The sequence below is a fragment of the Pipra filicauda genome, unplaced genomic scaffold (genome assembly GCF_003945595.2).
Source record: "Pipra filicauda isolate LSUMZ 115617 unplaced genomic scaffold, ASM394559v2 scaffold387_size670060_pilon, whole genome shotgun sequence".
In the NCBI taxonomy this organism is placed as follows: Eukaryota; Metazoa; Chordata; class Aves; order Passeriformes; family Pipridae; genus Pipra; species Pipra filicauda.
Window position 1 is genome coordinate 171,624 of NW_024104517.1, and position 22,444 is coordinate 194,067.

General features: G+C 37.5%; 1 protein-coding gene across 4 annotated transcripts; it reads left to right on the plus strand.

Annotated features, from left to right (window-relative positions):
• The first annotated feature begins 1,606 nt into the window (after positions 1-1,606).
• On the plus strand, positions 1,607-21,281 carry DAW1 (dynein assembly factor with WD repeats 1). 4 transcript variants are annotated; one of them, XM_027739104.2, is made up of 13 exons: positions 1,607-1,687; positions 3,146-3,218; positions 4,440-4,584; positions 7,952-8,010; positions 8,652-8,774; positions 10,369-10,468; positions 12,908-13,015; positions 13,702-13,808; positions 16,151-16,253; positions 16,619-16,733; positions 17,786-17,862; positions 19,817-19,979; positions 20,633-21,281. In XM_027739104.2, exons 1-13 carry the CDS (start codon positions 1,648-1,650, stop codon positions 20,665-20,667), a joined length of 1,248 nt encoding a protein of 415 aa, XP_027594905.1. In that variant the 5' UTR covers positions 1,607-1,647; the 3' UTR covers positions 20,668-21,281. The 4 variants fall into 4 exon arrangements, with proteins under 4 accessions (XP_027594905.1, XP_027594914.1, XP_039240885.1 ...); XM_039384951.1 differs by lacking the exon at positions 1,607-1,687 and adding an exon at positions 1,969-2,721 and having other exon boundaries at positions 2,811-3,218; XM_027739108.2 differs by lacking the exon at positions 1,607-1,687 and adding an exon at positions 1,969-2,721.
• Positions 21,282-22,444: the final 1,163 nt, after the last annotated feature.

Here is a 22,444-nt window from a genome sequence, read left to right on the forward strand (position 1 = left end):
CCTTTAAATTTGACCAAAAAAAATTAAATGTAGCACTTTGGGTAGGTGTCAAGTAATGCTGAAAGTACCAGAAAGGCTGCATGAATCTGTGTTTACGATGAACAAACTAAGTTAACGCAGGAAGCACTGTCCATGCCATGTTTGTTTTCACATCATTTAAGTTAAAACGACAGAAAAACATTTATATTCTGAAGTTATAATCTCTGTGGATACATATCATGGTAAACAAATACAAAAAACTGTTAAGAAACTGGAGACCTTCAAGACTTGGGGTTGTTTAAAGAGTTATTTTTGAATAAGTTTGGTCCAAGTAAGTTAATTCAGTTTGAAAGTTGTTTGGATTATTTTCAATAAAAATATTTCTTATCTGCTTCAAGACTTTCCACATACAAACAAGATAAAAGACTTAAACAAACAAATAGGAATGAAAAGCTTGGAGACCACTTTGTCCCCCCGTTGTGTCCTGAAGTCAGTCTGGAATTGGCCATTGTATTTTACTTCCTGGCTTTCAAAAACCAAAGGACTGTCTTCAGAGTGAAGCTGTAGGGAGCCATAAGGGTGTTTTTGGAAAAGTCACGTATTTTTAAACACTGAGTGGGACTCTCTTCTATTGATCCATTGTCAACAATGCAGGCTGTGAGACTGGTTGAATGAAAACATATTTACTGCTTCCCCCTATTGATGCTCTACCATCATTTCAGCATATGGCTTGACTCAAATTTTTAACTCTACCATTATCTTTTAATGTTTCTATGTTGGCTATCTCTTTTAAATTACATTTTTTCTTCTGTCTTTGATGAAATGCTTGTCCAGAGAAGGGCGATGGAGCTGGGGAAGCATCTGTAGCACAAGTGTGATGAGGAGCAGCTGAGGGAGCTGGAGGGGTTTAGTCTGGAGAGAAAAGGAGGCTCAGGGGAGACCACACTGCTCTCCACAGTTACCTGAAAGGAGGTTGTAGCCAGGTGGGGGTCGGTCTCTTCTCCCAAGTAACAAGTGACAGGACAAGGAAGTGGCCTCAAGTTGTGCCAGGGGAAGTTTACATTGGATATTAAGAAAAAATTCTACACAGAAAGTGCGGTGAGGCATTGGAACAGATAGCCCAGGGAATTGATGGAATCGCCATCCCTGGAAGCGTTCAAAAGATGTGTGGATGTGGCACTTGGGGACATGGTTCGGTGGTGAACACGGTGGTGAACACGGTGGTGTCAGTTCATGGCTGGACTCAGTGCTCCTAAGGCCTTTTCCAGCCTTAACGATTCTAAACCATATTCTCACACTTGTGCTTCAGCCTTGAGTCTATCTTCTAAGAAATTAAGCTGATTTTTTTTCTTTTTATTTGTTAGTAGTAGTAGTCTTTGTCTGCTTTCCTTAGCTATGTCTTGACTATTTACTTTTCCAATAGCTTTCGCTTACTTGCTACACCGTCATTCCTGGCTCTTTAGCCCTCCGCACTTTATATATATATATATACTAAAAATACATATATATATATACGTATATATATATATGTATTTTTAGTGCACTCTGCTTCTTTCCTTCCTCCGGCATAAACGGGCAGCACAGACGAGCCGCCGTGCCGGGCCCGCGCATGCGCGGCGGGGCCGTTGCCATGGCAGCGGGCGGACGCGCGGGCCGGGCCGGCGGACGATGGGGCTGCGGCGGCTCCTGCTGCGCTACTTCCCGCCGGGTGCGGAGCTGCCGGGCCCGGCCGCGGCTGTGCCGCCTCGCCGGGGCTGGGCCCGCGCCTGGGGAGCCCGTTGGGTGTCGTGCGTGAGGCCGGGGCGGCGCGGGGTGTGCGGGTTCCTCCCCCTGCCGGGGCTGGGCGCGGGGGGCGTTGAGGTGCGGGTGTTGTGGCGCGGTGAGGGGCTGCCGCCTGGAAGCGGCTCATCGCGGCTGGAGTTGATGATTTACTGCAAAATCGTGGCGCTCTTATTAGCATCACAGTGAGGTGCTTAAACAGTCAACGGTGATGACAGTAGCTGGCACAAAAAAATGTATATGTGTTATTATTAAGAGTTGCCACTCTCTACAACTCCCTGAAAGGAGGTTGTAGGCAGGTGGGGGTCAGTCTCTTCTCCCAGGTAACTAGTGACAGGATGGCACAGACTTAAGCCATGACAGAGGAGGTGTAGCTTGGACATTGGGAGGAATTTCCTCAGAAAAAGGATGATTAGACATTAGAATGGGCTGCTCAGGGAGCTAGTGGAGTCACTGTCCCTGGATGTGTTTAAGGAAAGACTGGACATGGTCTGGTTGACCATGGCACTGGTGTTCTTTCACAGGTCCATAGTTTGTGGTGGTGTTGGGCCATGGGTTGGACTCAACGATCTCAGAGGTCTTTTACAACCTAGTCGATTCTGTGATTGTTATTTTTTTTAGTTTATGAATTTCCTAAGCAGAATCACGCTTTGAAAAGCGGTACTGCCACTGTCTTCATCATTTATCCTCAACTTGGGCAGGGGACTCAATGAAATTTCAGAAGGGAAACATGATGGATATGGCCAGCTCAGGAAGTGTACTGGAATAAGAGATCTTTCTTTCAAATGAAATACTTTTCTTACAAACTTCCTAAAATGCAGAGTGACACAGAAATTCTTCTAAATTGTCCTTTCCCACAGAAAACCAAGGAGCAGTAGAGCCCCATAATCATCTGTTTCAAAACAGGAATACTTCAGCTCAGTGAAAGTTGCAGAGGTGCCAGAGTGACCCTAGAAATGGAAAGTGCGTTGTGATTTTTCATATATTACTGCACACAGGCCTTTGCAAATGCTGGAATAAATATAGCAGGTTTTGTAAAACATGTTTTCCAGGCTTCTTGGAACACCAAACTACAGCAAGTATCTTCAGGACAGCTTCCTTAAAAATATACCTGATGAAATGATGCAAAAAGTTGTTGGAAAAAAGGTTCATTTCCAGAATAGAAAATGGCTCATAAATAATACTGTTTAGTATCTTTTATCATATAAGCACATCAGAGTTGTTCATCACTCTGCTTACTCTCAGCAAGAACAGCCAACCTCCCTCCAGTTCCAAAACTACAAATATGTCTCCTGAAGTCAGTGGAGCAGTAAAAGTGTTGCTGTCTACAGCACATTATGAAATTCCAGAAGTCTAATTATGACCTGTTTATCACTTTTTTTAAAAGGAATTATTCTGGAATATGTAGAAGGTGGTGAGTCAAAGACCAGACCTATAGATCTTCTTGATCTTAAACCTGAGTAAGTATGATATTATTTCAGATAACAGTACTCTCTACTGTTTTATAGCATGTTCATATACCACTCTATTTGACTGTTTTAAACATAATTGAGGTCAGCTATTACATGGAGCCTACATGCTCTACTCAGCCAGCTCTGGTAGGAAGAGCTTTAGAAAGATAACAAAAAATGCCACCATTAAATAAAGTGCCAAAATCTCTGGAGTTTATTAGGCAGAAAGGCATGAAGTAATATGATTGTCTTAATACCAACAGTGACATGGAAGAGTCCTTGCATGTAAGCCAAAGCCAGTAGACAATGTAGGCTGCATATGCAAGATGAAAAATCCAAATTTAAAAATTACTAATTTTTGTCTACCTGGAACTGTCCAGAGTAGTACTGTGGATAAAACCTAAGGAGTCACTTTGTGAAAGAAATAAGTTGTCTGGTGAACAGGAGTATAAACACTGAGAGGATACTAATTTATGGGGATGTTAGAGGCATCCATTTAGAGGACTGATACAGAAAATCCCCTTTAGACTGCAATAATTTACATACAACCAGAAATGCTTGGCTTTCTTGCTAGGACTAGTTTTAAGAGCATGTTGGTGCTTTGACTGCTGGGTATTGTCAGCTCCTAGTTTCTCATTCTGCTGGTGGTCAGGAATCAGCAGTTTATCTGATGAGATGATCCAATTCCACAGGCTAGCTGTGAACCACTTCCTGGGGCTCCATGGGCATCAGTAGGCTGTGGACCACATCATGGTAGTTATCATAACTAAGAGTTATAGAAACAGGCATAGATTTGTGAAGCCGCAGGCAGAGATAATTTTAACACTTTCTATATATAGTTTATTTTGTTACTATTTCATAGGCAATTAATTTGGAATTTATTCGAAAAGTGACAGATTGGGACACACATTTCCCATGTCGGACCCTCTGTGGAAATCCTTTGGAAAAGTTAATTTCCTGCCAAGCTACAATTTTTAGAAATTAAATTTTTCTGTACAACTTTAGTAAGAGAGGGAAGGAAGCATAAAAACCAAGAAAGATTTGTCCATGTTTCTTTAAGGCATTACAGAATGAGATAAACACATAACATTTAATTGCTTACTTCAGTTTCTCTGCAAGTAAATAATATTCTTGGGTTTACATTCATAATTATTGCCAGAGGATAAAATCTGGTGGGTTTGTGCTTAGTTTTTTGGGAGGGATTTGTTTTAATTCTTTTCTTATAATTAGCACAGATGTCACAGCCTTAGTAGAAGAAATTCAAAAAGGAGAACCTCTCATCACAGCTACCTGCGTGGAACACGTCATACTTTTAGTACGAAGATTGCAGCAGAAGCTGGTGGAAAAAGAGAATCACAAATTCTCTCTTTTTAAGGTCAGAGGCGTGTTTAAAACAACTTGGAGCATTTTGGGGGGTTTAAGTTGTGGTGCTGTGAGTATGTTTTTCCTGCTGCATATTATGCTGGAGAGCAAAATTTGGACTTTATGACTGATTTCTTGCCTGTTTTCAATCCCCTCTGTGCTGTTCAGAGCAACAGAGTCTGGCCTGGTTTTATGTGCTGGGAATTCCCCCAGAAGGCTGAGAGGTATAACTGTTCCCAGACTCTTTACACAGGGTTATGCACAAGGGTGTGTTTTGAATGGAGAGAAATAAATCTTTTATTTATCAAGTAAAAATTTATGGACCAGCAACACCCCTAATTTGTTTAAACAAAACCTGTAAATAGACTCCAAGTAAAATAGCTGTTGGGAAAAGAACATTGGAATTGGCATTGGAATGGGCTGCCCAGAGAGGTGGTGGATTCACCATCCCTGGAGATTTTTAAACGCAGATTGGACATGGCACTGAGTGCCATGATCTAGTAAATGGACTGGATTTGGACCAAGGGTTGGACTCGATGATCTCGGAGGTCTTTTCCAACCCAATTGATTCTATGATTCTATGATTTTTGTACCCTTCTCTACTTGTTCTTCATTTTGTGAAAAATGTGGGGTTTGTGCTATTATTTTGTGAAAGTTTTGGGGGTTTTATGCAGTTGTCATTACTAATCCTCGTTTTTATTACTTTCTGTCATTACTATTTTGTTTTAATATTGATAGTTTGATCTTCAGCTTACAGACAGCACTTCAAAAATTATTTCAAACAAGTAAGCTTTTTAAGAAAGCTTACTGAATGATTGATTAGAGAGACCTTTCAGAGCTTCAAATCCAGGATCCAGTCTGTCCCCTCACAGTACACAATTTCTTCCTAACATCTAACCTAAATTGCGTGTTCCAATCTGAAATAATTAAATGTTGTATTTTTATTGTGTCAGCAGATGGCAGTGTGTAGCTGTTAAAAATTGCTGGTCAGTGCTATGTTGTGTATTGTTACTTTAAACTGAGAGAGTAAAGGGGGAAGTTTTGTCCAACTAAAAAACCCTTACATGTTCCTAGATATAACTTCGGTTCTTTTGACCACCGGTACACATCTGGTTGAATTCTGCAAAGATATGTGTATTTAACCTTGAAAACAGAGCTATGTAATAGGGCATCTTAACTTAAAAGTTTCTGTTCTCTTTTAAGAGATGCTCTCAACTGAGATAATGCCTTGCTTTTCAAAAACTTTTAAAATTGTTTGTTCATCATAGAGACTGATAAATTCTCAAATGCTTGTTCAAATTTGAGTGTAAATAATGTATTTGTTCATTGTTGGGTATAATGCTGTATTTGAGCTTCTGTATTTGGAAATAATAGAGGCAGGCAAATCCAATCAGTGCTGGCCTATTTCCTTCACTGGAGTAGTTGGAAGTGTGTGAAAAGAACTTCTGTGATGTTACAGTTTCATTTAAGGCTTGTAAGTGAAACATGAATATCAGGTGCTTCTGAGGTGGGTGGGAGTGAGATTTTTTTTTTCTTTTCTCCCCCAAAAATGTTCCATGTCTTTGCATTGTTTGGAAATGAATGTTTTGTCCCTGTTGCACTGGAGTATAATCTAAAACAAGTGTCTAAACTCATCTTTTTGTTATTTCCAGTAATTGTGGTGATGGTGCTGTGTTAGGTACCCCACAGAGAAACCAGCTTTTGTAACAATTCTCAGGTTTTAAACTATTACATGGCATGGGATGCTGTAGTGATTTACACATTTTTATTTTAGGTCCTGCTGTAGCAGATTTTGCAGAACTGAGGTATATTTTTTTAATATTGTCATTACTGCACCATTTGCACAAGCAATTCTCCCTGACTCAGAGTTATGTGGATGAAGCAATTGCAGCACTGAAGAACAGAATTAGTCCCATGATCTGAAATTAAATATAAACCTATCTTGTTTTCCTCCCTTTTTTTCATAATTTTTGAATATCTTTGTTCAGAGCTGCCTGCATGGAGTCCTAAAAATGTCATGGATCAAATTTCCCTAAATTTCCCTAATTATCCATCCTCATCTGCAGATATTTATGTATTGTGGCTGTTTTTAAAAATCAAAATATTTTTGACATTTCCACATCTTGACTGCTCATTCCCACTGCTGTAGCTGAAAGTACAACTTATGTTACTTTCTCTACAGAACAGAAATTGTTTCTGTGACATAAAATATATTTTCTGTTTCTCTCTCAGTCCTTCACTTGACCATTTTTATTTCCATTTTGATGAGTCCTTTCTCTTCTGAGTAGAAGATCAATGAGCCTCTTTCATTTTCCTTTTGGAGACAGGCAGCTTGGAAAACTTGAGATAAGGACAATAAGTTGAAGTTCTGGTGACATGTCAGTGATTAAATGGCATTGCTCATAAATCAATTCTTCTTCATTCTCACACTACAGAAAAAACCTAGTGAGCCACTGAGGTATTTGTAACATCCCTTTACTTTCCTGTCAGCAATTGCTGTGATTTCCCAGTTTATGGTTTTATTATGCTTTAGTCTTGAGTAGAGGGCAGGGAGTTGTTCAAATGCAAACTGTGTTGTGCAGTAGCCAGTTTATTCAAACACCAGCCAGACTGTATTTTTTTTTTGTCTATTGGCAGTGTCTGAAACTGTTTTCACCTATGTTTAATAAACCTCAATATGTTTTATTATGGCTATAGGATCATGAAACATATATACACTCTATTTAAAGGACTTTGTAAGCAATTTTAGACAACAGTGACCTCCATAACCTACACAGCACAGGTAGACATTAATCTTGAAATGCTCTCTTGAGTTTTGTCTTGCCAAGTACCTTTGTTATGGTTTTTCATGCCTTGTCATAATCTCATAGGACATAGATGCAGCTTATATCTATTCTTTCTGGGTTTTATAGTAAAATCACATGCTAGCTAGAAGTTGCTCATATCCTGAAAGACTCAAATACTCAATTCAGTTGGATTTCTTGATTCACTTTATAAGACTTAATATTAGTTGAGATTTCTTTCATCAGTGGTCCCAGCAGGCATGATCTCCTCACTCATTTGTTTTGCCCTTTCAGCTCTGATCTAGGGTTTCTTTGCTGGTCTCAGAGAAGATGAATTAAAATCAAGCATGGGGGAAAAGGCAGTTAATTTAAATAAAATATAAATTTGAAATAATTTAAAATAAATAGTGTATAATATCTTCACTGATAACCTGATAACACATGGGGAATTTTTTAGTTAGGGATTAATGTATAACAGCTTTAACTGGTAGTTTGACAGGAGGAGGAGAAAAAATTAACCTGTCGAATATTTTGAGCAATGTTTTTGTTTTATTTGCATCGAATGTTTTTCCTCTCCCTGCCCCACTTCTATTTCAGGTGCTTAGAACACATCTATTGCCACTGACTAATGTAGCATTCAACAAATCTGGTTCCCGGTAAGTTGTTTTCAAAGTCAAAATACATAATCACTAATTGAAGTTTGGTATTTGTAAATTAAATGGGAAGGGAACTTCAGTGCTCTTATCTTGCTGCAAAAAGAGTTCAGCTGTGCTGCTTATAAGCAGCTTCAGGCACAACTGGGGATTATATTTTGGGCCTCTGTTGGAGAAATAATAGGAGATGCAAAAAAGTAGCAGGAGGGATTCAATTTGTGCAATTTTTTTCTTCCAAGGTGATAGTTTGTTGATAATTACCATGTTACAGACAGAAACACCTCTATGACAATAAACTGCATGTTTCTAGAAGCTAAGTGAGTCTTTAACATAAACTAAATTGGGACTTTCACTATAGTGGAAGTGTAACTTTCATGTTAATTGATTTCCATGTGGACATGTGTCTTATCATTTTTTCCTTCATGTCTTGAAAGCAGCAGCTTGCTTTCTAGGTGAAATACATTCAAGATTAGAAGAAAGGTGTTTTTAGGAATAATGTGTTTTAAAGAAAAGAAAAAGAACCTCTATGGTCATTAATCTGTATTTTTGAAAGAAAGAGATTTAGGGTCTGAGACAGTGCTAATTGAAATCTGTGGAAATAACTCATTTGACTGTGCTCAGAATTTAATTTCTCTTTGCTTTAGCTTTATCACTGGAAGCTATGACAGAACCTGCAAACTATGGGATACAGCATCAGGAGAAGAGCTGCATACACTGGAGGGACACAAAAACGTTGTCTATGCAATAGCTTTCAATAATCCCTATGGGTAAATATATTTCCTCTGAGATACCTCATAATTGCTAATCATGTTATTTTGCAAATACTCTAATATAAAATAGATTATTTCAAACTGAAAGAGTTCAACTTCTGAATTTGTAGAGTTCAACTATAGCTAATCACTGCGGGGGGATACTATTTTATTTGTACATTCAAACATGTTTTCTGCTATAATTTTTTGAAATAAAATTTAGAAATTCTGACCACAAATTTAATTATGTATTCAGTCTTGAAATATATATATATAAGTCAGTTTAATATATTGAAGTACAGATTTATTTCAGTAATGCCTACAGGATCAGATTGTGTTCTGAATGTTAATGAGAACACATAATTGTATGTGATGTGAGATATAAGTACTTATGACAACCTGTGTTGCTTCAGTTAAGGAGAAAGAAAAGTTCTGTCACAACAGAACTGGATTTCTCCATTTGGTATTACACATTCATTATTAGTTAGGACATGATTTAGAAGTTCAGAGCTGTTGAGTAATTTTTATAAAATCCACAGGGGGCCGCTGTGTGAATGTCAAATATGAATCTCTGCACCTTTGTTTTCTCCAGTAACTTTGCCCTAGGCTGGGATTGCCACCTGTTAGGTGAAGGGAATTACATGTTAGCTACTTCAGTTTCTTTGTCATTTGCTTCCTGAGAAAGCTATCATGTGTGAGAAAACCATTTTGTTTCTCTGCAAAGATAAATTAATTCCTGTTTTTCTATTGGATCATGTTACTTCTTTTGCTGTCAGATGTCCTATTTATCAGTTAAGCAATCCATAGTTAACATCAGGAAATAAATGTTAAAGACTTGTTCTTTAACACTATTTGAGGCTTCATCTCCTTCTTCAATATGAAAAGGAAAACCTAGAACCTGCTTTGTCAATGTTTTATATTCTGATGTTATTCTTCACTTTAAAAAAAACGGTTAATGAAAATCTTTTGTATACTTTTTAGAAACTAATGACAAAAATCTGTGCAAAGATCAATAATTAGACTGTAAAAGTGGAGAAACAAGATACACACAAGAGAATCTGATCAGAACCGTGAACTACTTTTACATTAAAATTTCATTAAAAAAAGAATGTTTTTTCCTGCTAATCTTTAGGTGTTGATTCAGTGTCCCTTGCTACATTTTCTGGATACCTCAGTTCAGTCTTGCTCTAACTGCAGTTGGTCACACCACTTCCACTGACTTCAGTGAGAGTGGAGTTTGACCTCTGAAATTTGGGTAAACTGCTTATAAAAGGAGTCTATAATGGTTGAAAAACAGATGTTATCTGATGAAATGGCGTAACTTTTTAATGCACCTGGAAGTACAGCAGATAACATCATCCCTAAAGTAGTGTAGTCAGCAGTTATGAACACTTCTGTGCTCACAGATAAGTGCAGTGACTCTCTCAGAAACTAATTGTGTCTGCTAATTTTTTCCCTTAATGTAACTTGTGTCTGTGACCTCCTGCTCCAGGATCTTGTAGTGTGGCAGTGCGTGCAAGCTTCCATGGCTGGGTATGTTTCTGTGAGTTCTGCTGTCTTTGGAGTCAGAGGTTTTTTCTGACTAGAAACGATAGGATTTTTTTCCATTTAGTGACAAGATTGCCACTGGATCTTTTGATAAAACCTGCAAACTGTGGAGCACGGAAACAGGAAAATGTTATCATACTTTCAGAGGACACAGTGCAGAAATAGTGAGTAGTGCTGGATATTTCTTATTCCTTTGTTTCCTCACACCATCATTGGTGACTGTGGGTTCCAACTCCCCATGAGCTCCCATTGAAAAGCACAGCTATTCTGCTCCCCTTATTCACAGATTCAGATATTGTTAACACTTCTGCACTGCAAGAGAAGATAATCTGACAGTTCTTAAGAGAGAAAGTGAACCATCATATACATATAAAAATATAAATATTTTTATTTTTACTTTGTTCCAATTTCCCCCGATTGCTAAATGTTAAAACATTGAAAAATACCATAGCATTTGGATTTTTCAGTTTATTGTACATATTTATTGCTTGATTACGTATCACATTTTTTTTTAGCTATCTTGCATTGCCTCTCACATTTGCAGAACTAAATACATAAGAACATCATTGCTTGTCTTGTCTTTCACACGGAGATCTGAACTTCATGTACCGAACCAACTGGAGTCATAAAGAATGAATTTCTGAAATTTAAACTGTGTTAATTTGGAATATGTGGGATGCTGAAATATCAAAGATCTATGAAATTAAAACAGTTTAAGCTCAATAATTCTTGGTTTCCTTTCCAATGCACTAGGACCCCTATCAGCAACAGCAATAGCTATATAATCACTATTCAATAAAATATTGCTGGACATTGTTTCTGGGGAAAAAAAAAAGAATTTAATGTAGATTGTGAGGCCTTAACTAGTGCAAGAAAATGGTGTTTTACCATGGTGGAAGGTGAGGTTTGTTTCAGTGTGCTTTTGATTCTCTGGATAGTGTGAAGTAGTTATCCCTTACAATGGAGAACATGTTTGCTTATTGAGAAAGGCTGCAGTGATTTTGCTTCCCCAGATCAGTTAGGTAAATGTTTAAAGGCCTCTCAATTTTTTCTGACTTCTGTAGAGGTTAGATTAGACCCAGAGTGTTATGAGTTGTGGCAGCAAGTAATTAGTAGAAGATAATAGCCAGCAAAAATGATGTGTTTCTCTGAATGAGGCCTGTTTCTGAAAGGCTATTATTGCAGCTGATACATTGCTGGCAAGGGCATGTCTATAGTTATTCAGTATTCAAAAACTGAGCTACTGTTTTCCTTTTTTCATGGCACCTCCTATTCTTTATTTGCAGAACAATCATATTGAATAATTACAGAGAATGGGAGGATGGCTACATGATTTTTTAATGTGAAAAATGAATTAAGCAAGTTGTTGAGCTTTTGTTCTTGCTTTTTCAAAAATAAATATGATGTTGTGGGGACGCCCTTGGCAAATGACATAGATAATAACACCTGAGAGGATAAGAGTGTGAGTGTACAGAGTGTGTTTGTGGGTACACAAAACTGTTTGGAGGGTCTTTGCCCCAAACTAACCAAGTTAAAGAGGAAGCCTACCAAATGATAGTGTTAGGGAGGACTGTCAGTAGAATTGAACTGTAACTGGAGAATTTCAAAGAGAATTTTGAAATAAAGAAGTTGAAATTTGAAATAAAAAGAAAGAAGTAGAAGAAGATAAAAGAATCAAGACAAATTATAATGGGGTGGGGGAGACATTGGTCTGGAACCAGTTGTTGTCAGTTGTCAAAACCTACTCTGGTGCTTCCATAAGTCACCCTGAGCATCCCAATCTCTGCATAGACCACAGGTAGAATAGCTTGTTTTTTGGAGACACCATTAGGAGTCTGCATCCAGCTAGTGGATTGTCAGTATGAGGTTCAATGAGAAGGCCCTGTTACCACCCTGTAATATGTACATATATGAATCTGGATGCCTCTTTCCTGGAATGTGGATCAGGAGATAGTGGGAAGTGGCATGAATTCAGCTAAAGCTGGAGCACTTGTGTCCCTTGGGGCAGGTGTGTGGGTATTTGGGGAACACATACTCCTAGGAAAGGATGTGCTTGCAACCCACACATCCTGTGAGAGAGGATGAGTGTGCGTGCAGAAGTGTGTGTGTGATTAAAACCTCTTTGGAGTTAGAGGAGGAGGTTTAAAAATTTGCAACTGTTTATTAAGATTGCATAAGCTTATCTATTTCATTATAGATACTGATACTGAAGACGTAGTTCTCTGCCAGTTAATTATGTGCTGTTAATAAATTAGCAAACTCCTTCAGTCCTGTTTTCATTAAAACTTTGTGAATTAAATAGTTTTTCCTTGTGACAAAAATGAAACAGGCTCAGAAAACAATACAGGAAAACTTCCAGTAAGTCTTTAGTGTACTGCTGTTGCAAAGCAGCCAAGTAGTCCACTTGATTTGGGTAGTCATCGAGAGTTATGTGATAGGGACTTGTTGCCCCTCTAGTGAGCTGCTGGAAGAACTCTGTAATTTTTCTGTATGCCATAAAATATTGTCAGACTTTTTTAAAACTATTAATCTTGACCCCTTGTTTTTGGCAAAATATATATAAATAGACTCCCACTTTTTCTATCCAATGTTTTTTGCTACAGGTATGTTTATCTTTTAATCTTCAAAGCACGTTGGTGGCAACTGGAAGTATGGATAGCACTGCCAAATTATGGGACATAGAGAAAGGAGAAGAAGTAGCCACTTTAAGAGTATGTTTGCCATATGTTTTTAAAGGTGTTCCTTGCTTTCTTAGTTTTCCAACTGAGGTGAATAACATTACAGCAGTTTCAAAACTTGCTTAATTTCTTTTACCACGTGGTCCCACAGTGACTGCAGTTACAAAACAGAGTAAGAAAACTTGAATGTAATGAGAAAGCTGTGGTATTTTATAAAAAGCCCTATTTATCAAAAGACAGATTTTCTAATTTCAGTGACGTTCCTGCTATGGATTAGAATGCCCTCATTAAAACATGTTGCTGTCCTGTAAATTGTGATCTCCTCTGTATGGATCTTCCTGTGAACATCAGCAGAGGACAGGCATCCAGTTACCTCTAGATTGTCATCTCTCTTTGCTCTACATGGCTTGCTGGGATTCCACAGGTTTAGATTGGCCTCTGCTGTTTCAATGCATTTCTCTTGTGTAAATCCTAAATAATATAGTGAGTAAGCTTCCTGCTAAAGGGGTGTGCCTGCTTTTTTGCAGTTGTTGGGATATTGGCTATTCCAAGTTGGGTAGATATTTCTGTCAAAATTGTGATATACTGGCCCAGACAGTAAATAAAACATTAATGGGTTATAGAAAGATTATGCTACTGAAAAAATCCTACATATTAAACTATATTAATGGTAAAGTCATAATTTGTATTCTTATACTCCTTTTTAAAAATCCTCTCAGGGGCACTCAGCAGAAATTATTGCACTCTCTTTCAACACCATTGGAGATAAGATTATCACTGGCTCCTTTGACCATACAGTAGCAGTATGGGATGTTGGCACTGGCAGGTACTAAAGCACTAATAAATACGGTTTTACTTTGCATGCTTTCTGGACAAATGAAACAGTGCTGAGCTACAAATTACAGACCGCATATTTCATTTAGAGTATATGTTCCTTCATCTTGTCATTTGTTACTCCTTTGTGCTTCTGAAAAGGAATGCTGCTCATGAAATGCTTTAGTATGTGGTTTTTGTTTTAAATTTCCATCTTATGAGCATTAAGGAGGCAGAAGGAATGGACAGATCCTGCACTTGTTCCTCGTGAATTCTCCAAACGGGAAAATATTTTATCCACATGGAAACTCATGGTTTGGAAGGTGTCGAGAATTTCTAGATGGAACAGATTGTTTAAGTAGAAAGAAAGTATATTTTATGTCATAGAAAATTCATCTGGTTATATTGTCTTAAAGAACTATAGAAGTTGCAGTCAGAAAGATTATGAGCAAATCATACTTTGCTGTATAGAGGTTCAGGTAGAGTTGCAGAAATCTTCTATGTGAGGTTGTGTGTGCATGTTTTTCACCATATGAAATATATCAGAAACACTGCTTTCCAAAGCTGAGCTTGAACTTGGAGTTTCTTCTAAATTTGCTGGCTGACTCCAATAAGCACGTGTGTTCCTCAGTTTTATTCTGGGTGGGTATCCCAATTTGTCCTGAGGGAATTTGATGTAGGGCCAAGAAATCTGAACGAGATTCAATATTTTCTTCATAAAATATTAAAGTTAAAAAGACAAAAACAAGGAGGAAGGGGGAACCTGCTTTTTTAATACAGGTCTATATTTAATCAGTAATTTCTCCCTGGCAGATTCAGTTGGCTATAGTTCAGTTGAAGGTGTCTGCAAAGCTTCATTTGGCAAATCAACAGCTTGTACCAGGGGTCAGGGTGCTGAGACATAAACAGTTACTTATTTGTAGTTATGGTCAAATACAAGAGCATCTATATACTAAATTTCACTGGAAACTGAAAACTAAAGAAGTATTATCATGGCTGAAGCTGATTTTTTTTTAATAAGTAAATGGAATTTTTTTATGGCACTTTACAAGTGTCTTTTTGTGTTCTTTCTAATTGTGTATCTCATAGATAGTGGTTTCTGTGAGATGTTCCACACCTTGCTTTTTATTCTGTTTATTGATTGGATCTTTATGTTGAAGATTGAAGCCCATCCTGACTTCTTTAAAATTGGAAATTAAACCTTTTAAATTTTAATTTAAAACTTCTTTCTTTATTAGGTATTTTGGGCATTAGGTATTACAATAACAATAGTTAAATAGCAGAGCAAGTAATTTGTTTATAGAAGTAAGAAGTTTCCCTCTCTTGTTATCTGCTTGTTGGTTTTTGGTTTTACTGTAAGAAGTTCTACATGAATACAAGTGTGGGCCTCACAGTGTTAGAAAGTAAAATCTATAAAATAATCTGAGTTTAATCAAGTTTTTGTTATCATAAACAGATAGAAAATTCAGTTGCTCAGGAGATTTGCTTTGCTGTTTTTTTAGCATATATATTAATTTAGCTACCCTTATATATCTTATGCAATGAATAAAAACATTTCAGTCACTTAAATTAATTTAGTTGTTTTCCTTGTCATTAGTTTATCCATTATTTAAAGCGTGTTTCTATTAATGATACAGTGATATTAGCACTGTGATAATAACCCAATTTACTAATCCTTTAATAAATATATATCTCAATCTTTTTTAGGCTTCCTTGCCTTATAGGCCATTAATTCTTAGGAAGCAATAGCAGCTAATTGTAACCTCTCTGTTCTGATAAAGCTGAAGAATTTAATGTAGCCAGTCTTGTGCAGCAAGAAGTTTAGGATTAATGAGGATTAGAAATCATATTTCAGTTTGGCCGTCATTTGCCTGTTATTTGGGAACATGCTCACATTAAGCACCTGATTAAGTTCTATTTGATCTTCAGTGGATTTTAGAAAAGGTTTAGATTACACAGAGTTTTTTAAAGATGTACTGTTTACAGTTCATTGAGGTAGGATAATGGGATAGTAACGTGGAAAAACTTGCTGTATATTTTGAAGAATACAAGGAATTTGTCTCTGATACTGGAAAGTCATTGCATTTCATTGGAAATACATTCACTAAAATAGTTTTGAAAGAGAAGGGAGGACTTTTCCATTTTATTCCTTACTGCCTCTTTTTATCAAAGATAGAAAATGGAATTGATGTAGTGGAAGAATCCTAAATGAACTGTACCACTCCATTTAATTGCTTTAATGGATAAAATGGTGAAGACGTTCACCTTAACTATAGCATTTTATAAACTTACCGATAATTTCTATGTATATATCAAAATGCACACTATAACTGTAAATTACCTTTTTTTCTGTAGGAGGTTACATACTTTAATAGGTCACCGAGGAGAGATTAGCAGTGCCCAGTTCAACTGGGACTGTTCTCTCATTGTCACTGGATCAATGGACAAAACATGCATGGTAAGAATGTTGACTATATACTGAATGCAGCTACTTGACATATAAAAATATATATATATTTTCAATAAAAGAGCATTATTTTAAACTAGTACATGTAATTAAAAATTTATAACTAAATGTATGCTTATTCATTTCAGTGAAGTCCAGTTAAGTCTAGTTTAATCAATACACTGAAATAAAAAAATATATAGGACTTTATTAAACTAACTAGCCAGTGACTCTTTATTGATTTGTATCCAGTTTTTGTGTTAATACATGTCAGATATCAGAAAGGGCCTCTATGTATTGCTTTATCAAACAACTAGGTATCTATCAAGTAAATTAGTCGAAGTAAGCAAAAAAATTACCCCTATTTATCTGTGCAGCTGTGGAATGCTGTGACTGGGACACATCTGGCAACTCTGGCAGGTCACAGGGATGAGATCCTGGATGTGTGCTTTGATTACACCGGCCAGCGCATTGCGACTGCCTCTGCCGATGGTGAGTGCAGTGACTGGGCTGCTGCAGGAATTCAGCTGTGGCACTGGTTTTGCTCTGAGTGTAGCTTGATGGAAGAGGAGTATTTGATTCAGAACTGTAGGTCAAGCAATGTTTGTTGTATTATAGAAAGTTTGGCATTAAACTTAAGCAGTTTTCTCCAGTGAAGATGTTCTTATTTTCATACTTTGATCGACTCAGTGTGTGTTTCCCCTTTAACTTCAAACTTGGAAGGAAATATTTCACTTGTGGTTGGAAATATGTTTTAAATATGTAGGTAAATAGCTTTTGAGGGGGTGATTTTTATGACTCAAATTTAGGCTTAAATGAAAATAGTTGGAATTTTACTGGCGGCTTTACTACCAGGCTTTCCACATGCACAGGAAGAGAATACTCAGTACGGAGGTAGTGAAAGAAGCAATTTTGGTTTGTTATTGGTATGCAGAAGTTTTACATGCTCATTATTTTTTTAGGAATTGCAGTAAATAGTTTTTTGTATTTACCTGCTCAGTTATTTATATTACAGTGCATAATGACAATACCATATTATTTTTACATATATAAGGGCTTTGATTTGCACTTCCAGAAACAGGATACCAGACTGAATGGGGGGCATTATTTTGGATATGTTTTGCTGTAGTTGCTAAATTCAGGCAAAAGACAATGTAAAAAGTTTCCTGAAATTTAATCAATAGCTTATTAAGTATAACGAATAGCTTATTTAATAAAATGAGTGTCTGAAATATAATAAAAGCTTTCTAGATACAGTGTACATGCTTTCTGAAATTATAGACTTCAGTAGTCTGGACATTTGTATTTGCATTTTAGAAGTTTTCCAGGAGAATCCATTTCTGGTCAGGAAAGGAAGTCAGGCTTTTCCAAACAGAGTACAGATCCTTTTTAATAGACTTTACCCTTGGAGGAAGCTCTATGAAGATTGCCTTCTATTTCTTTTGAAATGAAGCCTGAGGATGAGTTCCTTCTGACCTCATTGAAATGTTCTTATTGAAATGCATGCTTAAGCATAACATATGGCTCCCCATCTACTGCAACAGGATCAGCAAGAGTCTATGATGCACAAACACAAAAGTGCATTGCAAAGCTAGAAGGTCATGGAAGTGAAATTTCCAAGGTAAGTTGTCTGTGGTTTGCACCTTTTTTTATTTCCCTATGTGTGACTATCCAATCCATCAGTTACTCCATGACACAGAAATACTGTTAAAGCATGTGGGAATATAGAAATTATTATTTAAAATTGAGAGGTCTGGCTAAGAAGTTGTCTTTACTAATAGAACATTCCTTTTGGCTAAAAGCTATCAGTCAGTGACTGTTTACCACTTCCCCACTTCTGAGCTAAGATAGCCCTGGGGTTGCTACTCCTGTAGGCTCCAAGAGCCACCTCTCTACACTGTCATGTTATTTACTATTTTATTCCTTACAATTCTGGCAGCTACTTAAGAAGTCCATCCCTCCCAGGGACAGATATCTGACTTTTTAAACATTGAAATGACTTGTTTTCCTTAGCTATTTCCTTTTGCTGAAACAGTTTACAGGTTGGGTCACCACAATCACTTGGCAGGGAATGGGGGAGCAGAGAGGGAGATGCTGTCCAAGTGTTCTCTCAATATGATCAGAGTTAATAGAGCTTTTGTCTGACCTGTCCTAAATTGTACCTGTGTTATTGCACCCTTGGAGTCCCAGATTCTCTGACAGAATAAGCACCATATTTTTACTCTCTTGTTAACATCTTAAGGCTATTGTCTTTGAGGCTCTTACCATCACCCTTCTTCCTTACATCTACCAGATATATTCCTGCTTACTCTTTTTCATTTCTCTGCACACTCCATTTATGGAATGGCAAAAAATATTTCCGTGGATAAATACATGGAGAGTCTTATTTTCAAAAGTGCTTAAGGGACTTGGAAGTATAAAGCCTTTTTCAAAAATCACTTGGTCATGAGGAGTGTGCTCATGTGCTTTGCTGGAAGTCTTATCTGGCTCAATTTTGAACATCAAAGTTCTGTTCCAAATACATTTAGTTGCTTCCAACATTGTACATATTTTTCGAACTTTGTTATTTATTACTTGCAACTTTTTCTTATTCTTTCAAATTGATAGTTCTCACTAGCTTCAAAGCTAGAAAGCTAAGTCTGTGCTGCTTTCTTTGGATGTATTTTGAAATTGAAACATTAGTATTTTGAAACTAGGATGGTTCTTAGTGAACGGAACCCACCTTCTTTCATTGTATTGTTTTGTCTATTATAATCACTCTGCTGAGAGAATATTCAGTTCAGAAAGGCTGGTATTTCCTCATTTACTATAGTCACTGCAGTATTTCACACTCAGATCCACTGGGTACAGTTGGGACGTGTGAGTGGGTTAAAGACAGCTTCCATCATAGTCCTTCGTGCTGACAGGATTGCTTTGCTGGAAGTGAGAATCTGCTCATCTGGGAGCATGTTGAAAAGTCCATGTATTTCTGCAGATATTCTGGGTAGCTGTGACCACTTGGGAAGGTTATTACTTGGAAATTGGATTTCTAGGGAACAGATATTTTACCCTCAGTGATTAAGCTGTTTTGCAATATATAATAAGCTGGTATTGTCTGGTTAGTGCTAGAAAAATATACCTGATTATCTGGAAATGCATGCAGTTTTGGCAATGAATGTTTAACAAATATGAAGACATACTATAAAATGAATTGCTTTCAGTGCAAATTCTGATACTACAGAGATGCATGTTATTTATGTAGAACTCTATAAAATATGTATAAATTTTACATTGGAATAATGATAGCATTTAAATAAAGTCACTACAGTTGTGGATCAGTTGTCATTTTGGGGCTTGGTGTTCTGAAGTTTTGATCCTATGGTAAGGTCATTGTTTATAGACTTTTGTAAATCCACAGTTTTCAGCCAGAGAAGTTTGCCAATGTCACTCTAGTGAAATACTATCCTTAATTTTAGCTGAAAAGCTGAATGCAAGAGTTTTTCATTTCTGTTTTCATCTTTTAATCACTAGATACACTTCTTTCTCTAGGCATGTTGACTTGCTAAGTAACAAAACTCATTTCTGTATTTTTAAAGGTATGTTTCAATCCTAAAGGCAACTTTATACTGACAGCCAGTTCTGACAAAACAGCTCGACTCTGGGATGCTGCTACTGGACACTGCCTTCAGATATTAGAGGGTCATACTGATGAGATATTCTCCTGTGCTTTCAACTACGAAGGGGATACAATTATTACAGGTAACTAATATATTCCATTTTTTAATTTCTTTTTGAGAGACATTTGAAATCTTGTTATGGGAAAAAAAATAGTTTGAAAACTTTAGTAGGGCCATGTGCCAAATGCAGACACCAGCAGCGACTTACAATATAGTCAAGAAAATCTAGAAACTCACTTTAGAACTGAGGTTTAAGTGAAAATGGCCATGAACAAATTTGTGTAAAGGCATGGGCATACCCTCCCATCTCTCCTATGGCCTATACTAGCACCAGAGCAGGGACTATGCCATTTTCTCACAGTGCATTGCTGTGAAGGAGGTGTGGATAAGCAAAAGGCAAAGGTTTATAAATGGGAGCACATATACCTTTTGTGTATTTGGCACTGAACTCTGGTCAGGTGTTCTTCATTTCAGGAAAAAGTCATGGGAGCAGGAAAAGACATGAACAGTCAGGTTGCTTCAGTCATTTGACTGAACAACCAAAATATGGGATGCAGGATGACCTCAGCTAAAAATATTGCTCTAGACCTTGCTGCCTGTTGCCAGTCATGGACAGGAAAATATTTATGTGGTTCCTCAGCATTCTGGGTACATTGTTGATGTAGGTGATAACAAAAATGGATAGACTGTGTGATACAGATACATGATTCCTTCACAATGTGTGTCTATTACTAGGAAGCAAGGATAACTCCTGTTGCATATGGCACTGACTGAAGAGAAGGAAGGATACCGTTCAGTACCTGACTGCTCTGTAGTTCCAGAGACAATAAACTCAGCCTTGGAGATCTGTTTTCTTTTACTCTCTTTGTTCACCTTCTGCTGAAGTAGAACAATTACCAAGATTTGATAGGTTTGACTTAGAAGTCTGTTAGATATGGAATCGTGGAATCACAGAAGTTTGAAGGGACTGCTGGAGATCTTCTAGTACAACACCCCTGCCCTACTCAGCGCCCTGTCAACCAAGCAGGCTGCCCAGGACTGACAAGGTGTTGAAATCTCCAAGGATGGAGACTCCACAGTTTCTCTAGACAACAGTGGAATAGTTTCTTGTATTTCAGTTTGTGCATGTTTTGCCTTTTCACTGAGCACCAGAAGAGTCTGGTCTGTTATCTCAGTCACCTGAGAGAAATCATGATTAGTGTGAATGAATGCAGTAGGATGGCTCTGTTTCTTTAGGTGTCATTTTTAACTTGTAACCTTTTTAATAAAAAAGAAATACAGCATTATAATACTCACAGGTGTGAAAGGAGTGTTGGTGTACACTTGCTTAGAGTACTTTTGTATTATTTTTTTTGTGTGTGTAATAAAATACTGAGTTAAAATACCAGTTTGCTACTTGCAATACAATGTCCCATTAATATTTCTGGAGAAAACCAGCAACCATTTGGGAACTCCATTGCTCTCAACTTATTGCATGCATGCTGTAGTTAAACTCCCCACTCATACTTGCCCACACCTTTCCATTCCTTCCGTTCCTTTCTGCTCAGCCCTTGCTCTCGCATTTTGCCCTGGGATAAAAGAAAACTATTATCAGTGGTGACTCCAGCTTTGAATTGTGGCCCAGATATTAGGTTCAGCATCAAGAAACTCTCTGTACCAAAGATTTGAAGCCAAAGATTATGATATAAACTGAGAAGTGGATGAGAAACTCCTGCAAGTTATTTACCACCAAGTTGTTTACGATGAGCTCTTACCCAGGCTTACCTCATTCCAGCAATTGGCAATAGGCTTCACCTGTGCAGAGCTCTTCCCGCTATAGGCTTCACCTGTGCAGAGCTCTTCCCACTATAGGCTTCACCTGTGCAGAGCTCTTCCCACTTTATAACAGAGCACCTGGAACTGCAGGCCCTCTTTGTAGGGGAGTGGTGAAGGAGCAGAACTGAGTGGTCTCTTCCAGCAGACTTGGAAGAGGAGGCAAAAAGGGTAGGATCATGCAAACAGTGTGTTTTGGCTGCAGGAAGAAAGGAAGCATACAGCAGAGAATGGACTTGGAGGTATTTTTTTTATATTCTATGTCTCTGGGTGGTTATAGACTTGACTTCAAAATGTTATTAAATTTAATAGGATGTTTTTAGAGCTGATGTGTTGTGACTGTCTGAGCACTTGCCAACATCTTTGTGTGTAAATGAAGACACAGAAGTGCCTGTCATCACTTGGCAGATATCCTGGTTATTTCAAGTACTATCGTGTTGTGGGAGAACCAAGCACTGTGCTGCAGATAATTTAAAATTAAACCTTTCCCAGTAGGAAAAGTGGCTGATATATATGTTACTGTAATGCTTGTGGTGTTTCCTGTTGTCTTACAAAACGTTATGGTATCAAAAGTGTGTCTCAGTGATTTGGAATTGAAAGGGGTAGGAAGGGCAGTGCCATTCTGTGTTGCTTTGAAATTGTCCAGTGTCCCTAGGTCAGTTTGTACTTGTGATATGGGGGATTTCCAGCTGACAAAAATGGAGGAAAATTAGTGTAATGTATACAAATACTGCT